The 13,785-nt window shown below is 38.4% G+C and overlaps 1 protein-coding gene across 1 annotated transcript in view; it reads right to left on the minus strand.

Moving 5' to 3' along the window:
- The window catches only part of LOC122817026 (fer-1-like protein 4), a 1,119,105-nt gene that overhangs the window by 214,728 nt on the left and 890,592 nt on the right, over positions 1–13,785 (minus strand). Inside the window, exons 35-36 of the mRNA XM_044090141.1 lie at positions 921–1,031; positions 657–784 (exon numbers count right to left, since the gene is read on the minus strand). Of these exons, the coding sequence (XP_043946076.1) occupies positions 657–784; positions 921–1,031 (239 nt within the window). The remainder of the gene's footprint in view (positions 1–656; positions 785–920; positions 1,032–13,785) is intronic.

A 13,785-nucleotide genomic window follows, 5' to 3' on the forward strand; every position in this document is an offset into this window, starting at 1 on the left:
AGTCATCCTAACTCCTAGTTGATGCTAAGTTATTTTTTGTGGTAGTCTGACACTATAACACAAATTCATCTGATAACAAAGGCTGATACAATATCCCCCAAGCCATACCACAAACCTTGTTTTTTTTTTTTACATTGGCCATGTTACATTTAAATAAATGAAAATAAGTCATATTGACACAATCTCAGCTGCAAACATTTTACATTCCAAACCATGGAGACACAACTGTAGCTTTATACATTATACATCACTTTTAATATATCCAGTCATTGTCAGTCAACCATTACATAGTTCATTCAAATCATGCCTTCTTTTAAATCTCATTCCTCCTCTGCATGTGTTGACCCCACATTTCCCATTTTTTCCTGTGCAATTTGCTCCTACCCTTTTCTAAAGATCCCAGTTCCAGTTGTTTTATCTTTGTTACTATCTTCACTACTTCTAGTAAAGTTGGGTTAGACATTGATTTCCATTTTCTAGTAATTGCTTTGTTCATACCTTGTGAGTTTATTTCTCAGCTTTGTGAAATCACAGCATTATGACAAATAAGAAAATATGATACAGTGAGGCAGGTGCAACTCCTATATAATCACATAGTATGTTCTATATTTTCTATGAAACAGCTAAAAAACACAATTTTTGTCCTCTGTACTCACTCTCCAAATACAGGGTTCAACTGCTTTGGAATGTAGCGATCCTTACTGTCCTGGTGCTGTTCTCCTATTTTCACCACAATATAAGGATCTGCTTTCCCATTAGGGTCGGCTGGGGTCAGATTAGTTGCCTAAATTGATAAAAAGAAAATAAAACCAACTTGCAAAAGTACAAGTATTACTCTGCTTAGTAGGACTGTAACAGACTACCATTAAAAAGAAAATCTATCATATATATTTCAGATACAGGACAACTGCAGCACATACCTTAATTACATACACTCTCACCAGCACCTTCAGTGGTCTGTTTCGAGGGATACTTTGCAAGATTCTGTAATCATCTGTGGCTTCACTGGCTAGATAAACATGGAAAGATCCCTGCAATGGAAGAATATAAAACAAGACAATTATTTCAATGGAAGAATGGCATGAAGACCCTTCCATCTAAGTATAGATGACCAGTATGCTATGTGTTTGTTTGTTAACTGGTTTGAATATCATTTTCAACAACAACCTATGTCTCAGGTAAAATGAACTAGACAGTGGCACATAGAAAGGCACTACAAAGTGCAGTTATAGTATTGGAAATTACAATAGAAAGATCCAGCACAGAACAGATAGCACAGAAACATACATAATACAGTACAGGCACTTGTAACAGGTTAAGTACTTTGTTTATTTTTTGTCTGTTAATTGAGTAGGTGGATAGAGCAAGTAACCGTCTTCAGTCACCACCGAGGCAGGCTACATATCTTACACAGTTTATACTGTAAAAAATAATTAACCAAGGCTGTACACTGCAATAACAATTTTAACAAACATTTCTACAGTGGTCATGGCTGAACCAGAATGCCACAAGAAGGGTAACATGAACAGGCTGTCTGTTTAAAATTATTCAAAATAAGCAGACACCAAACCCTGCAAGGATCAGCAGTACAACCTGTACATATTTGTGTATGCTAGCATCATCATATCATCAGCCAATCAGCCACCCCTTTTTCCCATTTTCTACGTGGAGTCAGGGTGTCACGTCAGCTGTTGCCATGTCTCTTGATTCAGTGCCACTCTCCTACGTTCTTTTGACAGTCATGTCTGATTGTCTCAGGTCTTTTTTCACACAATCTATCCATCTCTTTGTTGGACATCCACATTTCCTCTTGCAGTCTTGTCTATTCCAAATCTTTTTCACCACATCAGCTTGTGCTTTCCTGCACACATCAACCACTGTAATCTGTTCTCTTTGACCTTCCCTGCTACTGGAGCTACTTTGGCTTCTACTCAAATGTCGTTGTTCCTTTGCATGACCCACAGTGTGCATCTTACCACCTGCCTCATGCACTTCATCACCTCTAGCTCCTTCAGCTGCTCTGCCTTCATTGCTCTGGGTTTATACCACACAGAGGTACTGGTGCCACCACTGTTTTGTATACTGTACTAACAGGTATATATAGATGGAGAGATATGTGTGTGTGTGTGTGTGTGTGTGTGTGTGTGTGTGTGTGTGTGTGTGTGTGTGTGTGTGTGTGTGTTAAGATTTAAACAACGTATGTTAAGTGATGGAAGGCAGCAAGGTTCAGCTAATGTACACAATGCAAATGCAGTTTATTGGCTGAATTGCATAAAACTGTTGTTCTTGTTTCATGGAGTCTATATGTACAATATCCGCATGAAGGGAGTTCCAAACTGGAGGGGTATCCTTGAAGAAAGCTATTTCAATGACAGAAGGATTGAACTTGGGTCTGCTAAGGATGTTTTCTTCATATATTTAGATCTCAGTGAATACAGATTGCTGTGGGGTTCTTTTGACCCTTTGGCCTTGTAATCTTCTGTTTTTAGCGTTATTTATTTATTTGTTTGTTTGTTTATTGACTAGGTAGGAGGACTGGCCCAATAACCCTTTTCAGCCAAGGCATGGGGCCAGCAACAAGATGTGCGACTGTTTCCAATTCTGTTTTACAAAACCTACATTTGTCTGTTTCTCCCACATGTTCAATGGACTTTGTAAACCAACGTGTACGCATCCCACTATCCAAGGCCACCAATATTAACCTTTCATCTTCACCTCCATGACATGTTGGATGATATCTCAATATGGTGCATCTAAGTGGACTCAGGTTTAGTATAAAAAATGTGCTGTTATACACTTTGACTCTCCCAAGTCTGACTTGTTATTATCCTTAAAAAGAACCACAATAAATAAGTGATATGAGATTAAAGCTCAGAGTATAATTATATCCAGTAAATTAACATTCTGTAGTTACTACCACCGGGCTGAGCCTGGGATTGCTCATTGTTTGAACAGGGTTGTACCCCAGAAAATAAAGTCAAATAAAATAAAATAAACACCTGAGCAGCTTGCCTTCAAAAGCACTGCACTGTATGATACTTGGAATATATTCAAGACAATGATCACATGAAATCCCAAAATGCTTCATGCAATATTTAAAGTTCTACTTAGAAGGATCCTTGACTTTAGCTTCCATTTCTCTAAGCAAAATAAGGCTCATGTTGTCAGGTTACAAATTATCCACAAAATGTTAATGAAAATAATCCCTTCTATGAATGGTTTTCCTTATACTCTAAAGCTTCAACCTCTGAAACTTTACACTATAGCTTACCATTTATTCTGTGATAAACTCTGCCTAAGGCACTCAGAGATAAAATCCTTACAGCTATAAAAAGACATAACAGATCAGAGTACCTTCAACTTGTGAAAAATCCGAATGCTACAATCAGAAGACAGATAAGTAACACAGACTCTTCCTCAGTTATGGAATAAGCTTCCAAAGCTAATAATGACATCAGAAACCTTGGATTGTTTAAGGCTAATCTGAATTACAGGGGAGCTCAGAAAATATTCCTTCAGCATCTCAGACCCATTGTTTAGCCCAAAATATCAGAAGAAACTACTATGACATTTCTGCTGCCCTGAAACTGCACAAAAGAGATAGAAACACAAAGTAGCAGCATGCAGGGTGATGACAATTCACAGAAACACATCATGTAGCAGCGCATCAAGCAGTGGAGAGAATCATGCCATGTATGGAGATCACTAAATAATGCCATAAAAATTGAATATACATACATACATGTACACACACAAGTAAAGCAATAACAGCATGCAAGGGTACACAATCAAAACACTGCTGTGATTCACAGTCATCTTTGAAGGAACTTGCACACCACACTGCATGACTTTACAAAAGACCAGAACACGTGTGAAATACCTGCACCACAGACAGTAATAATGCTTGGTGCCATGGTAGGAAGTGCAAAGCAGCATTTTGCTACACTTTGTGCTGCCCGCTCCTGCCCTGTGGTAAAATGTTGTAGATCATGGCAACAAAAGAACTACAAACAGTGGATTACATATCATAAGTGGACCAAAAAGGACATAGGCGATGACTTCTGTGTTGACTGGATATTGTAAGGATCCTTGTGGATATGCGCTATTCACCAAGTAGAATTTAGAGGGATGCTTGGTCTTTCCATCCCTGTAGAGACAAAAGTGTGTCTAGCACACCATCCAAGTTATAGGAACCTATTAAAGATGAACAGGGGGCACATTAGTTATATCACAGGCTCAGCCTCAAGATTGCTTTACTAGTTGCCCAGAATTATATTTCTACCTGTGGATGAGCACATCTGATATCCCATGAGAGAAGAAAAGAGCCTCCACTTCATCTGCACCTATGTATGTATGTATGCATATATGTGACACCGTACTATGTCTGCACTGAAAAGGGCCATGTACCAGCTCACCAACTGGGTTATCAAGGAAAATAAAAGATTAATAAAATAAATAAATAAATACATAATGATACTGAATGTCTCCTTGATGAATTAGGTGCCATAGATTGCACAGCTATAACAATAAAAGCCTTACCTGGCCAACAGACATAGTGGTATGATAAAAGCAAAACCTATCATTCCTTGAATCGTCAAGCAGTGTGTAACGCACAGGGTATTGCTACCATCATGTCTATTCAGCACCTAGATATTTCCCAACTTTCACATTTATGACATACATCAGCTACAGCACCACTTCCACAAGATAATCTGCCATAGAGCCATCTAGATGATAAGTACAGGCACTGTGGGCAGAATATATGCATTCATCTGCATACGCTGTACAAATGCACTAACCTTCCAAAGATATGTCTATCATGAGTTACAACAGATAATTGCTGACCACTTGAGACCTGACTAGTGACATCCATTCATAATCTGAACAATGTTGCTGAACTCTGGTACAAAGTGGTACATGCGGAGACCTACAGCATTATCAAACTGGTATTTGCTGTGCATCTGATAAAGCACTGCAATGCTCCCCTGCTACAACCTGCAAACTATTCATAACCTGGGTCATGCTATATAATATGATACTACAGAATCAAACTATACAGCCTCAGGATAACTGCTTTATGAACAGGCTCACACCAGACAGGTGCAGAAGCCACAGCAACTTCAACTGTGGATGACAGCTAGCTGAAACTGGAGCTGTATGCACTGTACAACTAACCTCTCCCCAAGATGGCCAGCCACTATATGGCAGTGCAAGTAAAGTATTGGCACCTAGTTTAGAATGATGGTCCATGACGAACTCACAGTAACAATGTTGTGTCACACAAAGCAAACATGATGTATGCAGTTTTAATGACAGACTATATTGGCAGTGAATGGTTGGTCCACACTGAACATAATACAACACCACATAAACAACACAGAATGAAGGGTGTAGTGACTAACAATCATCATCACACCATCATTATCATCACCATCATGTGCACAGGTACCAAGGTCCAAAATGACACTTGGCAGTCAACAGAAACAGGGTGGGAGATCATCCTAAAGGAAGCAGAGATGGTGGATCATGTGCTATGGAAATATGAGTCAATGATCACATCCTACTGTGAAAGGAATTGGGTATCACTATGTGGCCATGACATGCTGCCACTTCATTAGCATTGGGCCACTAGTCTCAGGCCCTCCAATGGCAGGAAAGTTGTCCTACTGTGGGACTCTGACTGGGATGGAGCCTACTAGCAAGGTGTCCTGCCAGTGGAGATTGGTTATCATAGCCATTCATGATGAGGGGTGGTAGAACATTGCACACCTTATTCTGGTGTAGCGTGCACAACCTCTTGTGATCATGTATAGAGCCAGTCTGGGTATGTGCCCTACCCTGATTATGGACAGCATTGCTAGTATGTATAGTGACTACAGCACTTCATTTTTTTACGTGTAGATGGCAATGTAGAGAGCACCACCACAAATCTCATAAGACTAGTAAATTGCTTCTCTTTCCATGTCCTTATGGAGTTGTTGATATCTGTGGGTGGCATTCTCCAAAATGTTACACAACATGGAAGGCAGTTTGTGCAGCAGATTATGCCTGGATGATATTCCTGCATAAGTGCAGAGTGATCCCAAGTGCCACTCTCATGTCATGACACAGACACCCCTGTGAGACTGTGCTTTGGTGGAGGTACCGACATTTGAAGGAGGGCACTCATCTGCTATGGCAGACACTGGGGGAGCATTGCTTATCTAACAGCTGTGGGTAGACCCTCTGCCTTGAAAAAGGTGAGGGATTTGTATGGGCAGCCTCGGGTTCATCTAGGACTGTGGTTATACCTTCACCTCTATGGAGGGTGCATGACCACCATGGAGCAACACATCTTGTCCACTGACTGGTGTGTCATCACCTTCATAGAACTGATCATGTCTGTAACATACCTACAATACTGCTGCAATTATGCACACCTAAGGCTTTGATGTCAAGGACATGACTGCCACAGCTACTGCCATAGATGCTACTCAGCACCTGCTTTTCCCAGCAGACATTGCCCATGGGTCTTGACCACCTGCAGCAGAATTTTGTTCTTGGCAGGGCTAATGTTATCTAACCCTTGCCTATGACCACATCCTATGGAAATGCTGATACTTGTGAAAACAAAAGAACAAAATGGTTCCCTCTGTTCAGATGGCAATGACTAAAATGGCAGGTAGAGATACAAGTAAAAAACCTACACAGTAGTATAAATGTTGGGAAATTTCATGCACAGATACTGGTGATGTACCTTGCACACATAAGAACAGACACTTTCTGCAGTCTCATCGCTTCTGTCAGGTACTCAGTGTATCTGTGGGAGGTCTATATGTCCTACATGTTGAGCTGACAAGTTGCCCATAATTCAGCATGGCATGCACAGGGTACAGAGGTGAAGGAGACCTGTGTCCTCTCATGTACACCTATGGTATGATACACCTAGACAAGTTGACATTAAGGGACACACATTTTTACAATTTCTGCTAGGGAGAAGGCTCACCTGGGAATAATGAATCACCTCCAGATCTGAATAATGGATGTAATAATTTCAGCTTTAGGAAAATATCTTTCTTTCTGTTGGTTAATGCATCTTACTTCAGAAATGATGTTACATCTGTACTTCAGAGTTCTCACAAGAGGCAGGTCTAAGACAATACCACACACTAGTTAGTATTCAAAATGTCATCATGCTCACAAACTCTGCAATTACATAGTTAAATGCATACTAAGTAGGCAAAATGAAGCTTGACACCATGGAGAATCTGAATTTCCTAATTAATCTTTCATTCACAATGGGCAAAGAGGGTAGTTTGTTCCCATGGTACACCTTATGGCTAGAGCAGATGAAGGCTCATGTAGATGACCTGCACATGGGTGCACACCACTGAATTGCTCAGTCAAAAGGTACTGTAAGTATTTGTCATTGCATGTTTTTATGGGCATTGCTAATCCATCTCCTGTACATGTGTTACTGATAGCAGTGTGTCTATTTGTCATATGTTATTACTATTCACACTGTGTACTCTGAGGAGCTATTACATGTGGATTTGGTGATGATGTGAAGTAATGTCAATGTCCTTTCCAGATGGGTTCCTGTTACCTGCAGGTCTGTGATATGAGTGATACATATGGTAAGGTAATTTATGGAGTTCGTAAGTGAATGGTGATAGACATCTAATTTTTCATTTTACTTTACTTAACTGCTCTGTCACTATGCTCTAGGGTAATATTGTCACATAGGTTATGCTGTTTGTAAATGTATGGATCATAGTCTGGCAGCTGGCACAGACGATTAAGGCTATGAGCTGTTAACAATGTGCTTCTTGTGGTACAGGCCTTCATTCCCTCAGCTTTTATTTGTCTACTGTGTGACCTTAAGCAACTTACTTAGCCAGACAGTGCACTGTACAAATTGGGCTAGGCTCTTCAGTGGTCCCCTGGACCACATGCCGAGTAAGTTCCTGTGAACCCAAGCCCTAGCCGTATGATTAATGGACATTATTTTAAATCACTGGATTATTTGAATTGCTACCAGAAGACCATAGCATATGACCTCAGATGTCCATGTGGGTTAGACTACATAGAGCAAAGCAGTTGTTAAGTGAGGGTAAGAATACAGAAGCACTTAAGGGACGTCAAAAATGTCTGTCTTCTTGTATAGTCCTGTTGCAACCCACTTTCAGCAGATGCATAATAACAATACAGAAGGCTTGAAGTTTTCCATCAGATACACCTGCTGTAATGTTGACTTTTTTTCTGTTACTAAAGTCTTGCTTAAAAAGAAGCCTTTCTGATTTTTATCTATGAGACCCTTCAGGCTAAGGGATTTAATACTGAGCTACTGATGAAGCATTTATTGTAATAGCTTATTTATTTTTTTATCTATTTATTTATTAATTGATTGACATTTGACTACTGAGAAAGTCCAGCTGGGTAGGAGCCCGTTTTCAGCAGACGCCTGGGGAGAAAAACATCAAAATATTACAAAACATATTAAGAACAATAATTTTACAGTCTTTAAAAACAACACAAAAAAACAACCACAGTTTAAATAATTTTACCAAATTATACATATGAAAACATTGGCTAAGAATAGATACAAGTTATATGACAATGATTTAATAGAGAAATTTTATCCAGTTTATAAAGAAATTAAAAGTAAGTTAGCACAATACAAACAGGAAATGCAATACAAAGTGAAAGGAAAGCAAGCTTATAGTATATTTAGACAAAAAACCAGGGAAAAGAAATTGACAGAAGTAAGAAAGTGAGTGAAGAAAGGAGAGTAAGGAAATATAAGGTATGGATAGGTTTCATATTTAGAGATATATATTTAGGGATATAGTTTATTCTGGTGTTGAGCAAGAACACCACAGGAACTTGCTCTGACTGGCAGCAAGGCAGGGGTAGTATTACTGATATATACTGTGATATAGCACATTCTGGTTGCATTTACTGGGTGATTAAACATGGCACAATTCCCACTTTATCTCCATTCTGCAGAATCAGAGGAAGAAGAGGTTGAACAGGCACGTCAAAGACAGTCAGCCATAGATGAGGCTGTAGCTGGGGAGGGGATGGGGATGGGAATGCTGACCTCTCCCAAGCAGGTGGCCCAGCTCACTACATGCAGCTGGTGGAATCTGTACTTGAGAGGAAACTTGATGTTAAGTTTGACTGCATGGGATGCCAAATAGAACAGATTCACTCACTTGACTAGCACTGACCATGAAGTCACCAAAGAAGCATTATGCCCACACAACTGGGCGTGATACACCTGTTGGCAATGGGTCAGCATAGTGTCCCTCTAAAGTCACTGGCTTGTCCAACCCTCCATGTTATTATCTCTGGCCATATTATATCTCTCCATCTTGGCATGTGCAAATCCACATATTTGTCTGTCCTGTTTTTGTTTGTTTGTTTGCCACACTTACCTGTTTCAAAAAAGGGGGCTCAGTCCTCACAAAATATTTAATCTGACACCCACACAAGATCCTATATATTTTATTTCTGTCTCTTTACTTGCTGCCTTCATTACGTCTTGCTTTCCTATACAGCATTTCACTCCATTTTATTATTTTCTTTTGTGTCTGTTTATTCCCCCTCCCACTGTCTCTCTGCCATCAGCCTCTTCAGGCCAGTCAGCCCATTTATCCCCTTACACCAGAGTGAGGTCATCTGGAAGGGGCCATCATTTTGAAAGCCATCAAGGGTGGTGCACATGTATTTTGGTTTAATTTTTTATCTGGTTCTAACTATGCAAACTTGGCTAGGGACTGGGGAGGGCCATGCAAAAAGTTGTCAACAGAAGACACCCCCCTCATTTCTGCAAAGGGTGTTCCCTCCAAGTGGCCTTGTACCACTCCACTCAGAGAATGAGTGGTGGCCTCTCTGGTCTCCATCAGGGAGATCACACTGCCCTGTGTTCCCAGAAGCACAATCAAACTCCTGTTACCCGGTCAGTAGAAATAAATGGGCCACACCCCTTCATTCTTCTACTCTGTGTCTGGCTCAAGCAGCCACAGAGCCTCCAATCAAACCCGATTGCTTAGACTGCAGTAAGGACTCCATCCCTCTGCATCATGGAATGCAGCTTTATTTACTGCATTTTATACATCTTAAAGGCATCCATGTATATGTGCTATTCTGGCATAGCCATATACTTAAACCCCCTTGACCCCCTGCAATGTGTACTAATTGCATTACAGCTGTTTTTATATACAGCTACCTGGTGCACAGCTGTGTTATGCACTCCAATATGTTAGCAGCTATCATTGCACAAAGATTTTTATTGTGAGGGGCTCGCAATGGGCTCCATGTTTGTTATGGTTACTTATATCAAACAAATATCCTTGTTACTCTACTTTTTTGAGCAACTGTATTGCTGCATGGAATGGTCTCTCTACACAGTTGCTGTGTTAGCTGGCTACCTTCATCTACTGCATCTAGTGCCTGCATTTGTATTTATAGTTAGCAGATTCATTGCCATGCAGCACTGCAGAGCTGTGAGTGCTGTGTGGATATACAAAGCTTCTCTATGAATGCAATCCTTGTTGTATTATGACACATCCCAGACCACTACTGAAGTTCACCATAAGTGTGTGTGTTGGGGGGGGGGGGGATTTTTACAGTAAGATTTCCTCTGCATTCACTAGATGGCACTATTGACATAAAATCTATAGAAAGTTGTAAAATGCTGGTACTGATGGTAGACCAAGCTGTTCTTATTTATATCATCAAAAAGTTTGTGTAATTACTGTAACTCACATGAGCTTATCTTACTGGAAACAAAAAGGTGTTTAAAATCACATCTTTCTTATATTCCTGTTGCCTTTTTTAAAGGACAACAATGGGATTCTGTTTTTAAATGCTCAACTTCTCTGTCATTTCTTCTCCCTTTTTACAGTCCCTGCTATGAATAAACAACGATGCAGCATTTATAATATTTTTAAAATGACTGTTCCTCTCCACTAGAACAGTACCTTACCGCACTATGGTGGTTTCACTTTCAAAAAATGTTTATCCCACCCTGGAAAAGCTTGCTACAGTCTCCAATTCATTGATGTCATCAAGGCCAATAAATACAGGTAGTTTTCTGGCCAATTCCCTTCCCAAACTGACATCACCACGACCATCCTAAAAACCCACCCATGCTGTGATGTCACAGCTGCAGCTCTCTGATACTTCCCCTACCCATATAGAAAGTAAAGGCTAGAACAAGGAAACAGTACATGAGTCAAGTCTCCTGCTGTGAGCTGTCAATCACAGCAGGTAACAGCTCAAATTACCCTTAGCACTTTGACAGCTAGAGAAGTTAGGTGTGAAGGGAGATGGGATACGAGTCAAAGTAGTACAATTCAGGCTTCAAAAAATGCTGCATTTTATCCATTCTAAAAAGAAGCAGCAGTAAAAAGCACTTTGAAAGTCTGTTCTGTGGCATTTGTACTGTTTGTGGTTCAAGTAGTCTTTGAATGGCATGAAATATTATTTAAAAGTGCTAAAAGACAGCAGTGTATGCATGTAAAATCAATGCAGTGACAGGAGCTTTAGGAAGAATGAGGTCTGTGAGATGTAATTTTTTACAGACAAGCATTGCATTGTCGGATTCCTAGAGGCAGACTAAACAATCAGGATCACTTCAAGATGCTAGACCCCATGTGACAAGACTCATAAATTATGTTAGAAATATTTACATAGTCCCAGAGTAGTGTTAAAATGTAGGAAACACCAAAGCATGATGAAATAAACATGTTTTTGAGTCTGTGGGTGCGGTTCTCCTTTTATTACTGAAAAATGACCTAAAACCACTGCATATAATACACTAAAATTGGGCCAGTTGTAAATTGCAGAGTGAGGATAAAAACAAAGCTTAGTTAACTCTATGTGTTCCGTAAATCTAACTATTTTGAGAGACTTGGAATATTCTGAAGCACATTAGGCATACAACTAGCTATGAAGTTATATTTCAAAACAGACTGTGTGTGTTTTGACACAAAGTTTCACACTAAAAAAATGAAAGCACCAAAGCTGTTACACAAATAAATTACTGGCACATTGACAAACTTTCAAATGTTTATTTTAACAGGAGTTTCATCATAATAACATAGCAAGTCCCTAATAAGGGAATCTGAAGTCCAAAAACAGAGGAGATGGGTGGAAAAAGTTCTAGAAGAAGGTTAATATATTTAATTTAACTAAACTTATTAATATATTTCTAAATGTTAAACAAATACTTCCTGTAAGATAATGTCATTAAATTATAAGCAACATAATTGGTAACTTTAAGACTATATAAAGTAATAATTTTATTTTGTTTAACTTTACTCAGTATGTGCATTGCTGGGTTAACTGAATGCCAGATCTAAATAATATGCTAATTAGAACTGTTAAAGTGCTAGTGATTTTTTTTCCTGTATAACACAATCCTTTCACAGGACATGTACGTAGAAATTAGCACTTAAAAAAGATTGAGAACAAAACAAAGTTCCAGTTCTGTGAAAATGCATGATTCTTGCTTGACTTGTTTCCCACCTGCTACTTGAGCTGTTTTGAAGAAAATCTAGGTTAAATTTAATCACTGATATCTGTGAAAACAGGAAGAGACTTTCTTTTTCAAGTATATACGTGAGAAGTCTACTCTACATCTTTTTTAATATTTATTTAGAAGTAAAGAATTGGTTAAACAAAAGCAATAGTTGTTGCTAACATAATTTGCTTACATTTTGCTGAATGTTAAAAGCTTAAGCTGTAGTATTACTAACTCTAACTGTACATATTAAAGTAAAGTTAGATATTTGTTACTGGTTAAAACAGTCTGAATGAATTAATAAGAATGAGAAACTTACAGAAGAAATTAGCAGCTGCTGTGTGCTGTGAGTTGTCATTTTCACATGCTGTAATCAAATGCTAATACCAGGATGTGAAGCTTAGACCAGAACAAAGTTCACAATGGCTACAAAACACATTCAAATTAAACAAGCAAGAATTATTTTATATATATAATCAAGATTGCTTGTAATATTTGAATTAATAATAAGAGTAAACATCTTATGAATAATATACAGATGCACAAGGAATTAAATATCTAAGAGTAATAAAAGAAGAGTATTAGCAAGTTAAGAAATATATACATATACTATAATCTCTAAGAGGTCGGATGACTAAATAGCTCTTTGATGGAAGATTTGAAAAATACAAGTTATAGAATAAGGCAGAATATTAGTGAGCAAATAAAAAGAAAATGTATTTAAATTACAAACAAAGATATGTATTACATATACCTGAATATGGCAGAAATGTGAATATACAAGATCTCATACAGTTTACATAGAAAATCATATTACATATTTGAAAATATCCTAAAAGCTGAACTATGAAGCTTGGTCAAGTGAACCTTGAAGCTTTTTGTGCATTGCATTGTTATTAGATTCACTAAGACTACATGAAATAACTAATTTCATAAGTCAGAGCTGAAGTTGTAGTGCTATATTGCTGAATCAGTACGTTGATTTTGATAGAAAGTAAAGTAGATTTTTCAATATGTTTGAACCTATGAAGAGAGCCTGGGATTTGAATTAAACACACTGTAAATTTAAAACACAATATAGACTGCATTTTTGACTCCATAGAAATAGCATGACATTCTCTTTGACCTCAGTAATGTACATATTGTATGAATTAGTTCAGTAAGTTAAAATATTTTTTAAATATTTTGATATTTATCATATTAAGAGTATTACATAATTTTAAGATACAGACACTTGTACTTTTAAAATTAATTCAGAGATTTTGTTAGATCTA

The sequence above is a fragment of the Protopterus annectens genome, chromosome 12.part0 (genome assembly GCF_019279795.1).
Source record: "Protopterus annectens isolate FY-2018-M chromosome 12.part0, PAN1.0, whole genome shotgun sequence".
NCBI classification, from domain to species: Eukaryota; Metazoa; Chordata; order Ceratodontiformes; family Protopteridae; genus Protopterus; species Protopterus annectens.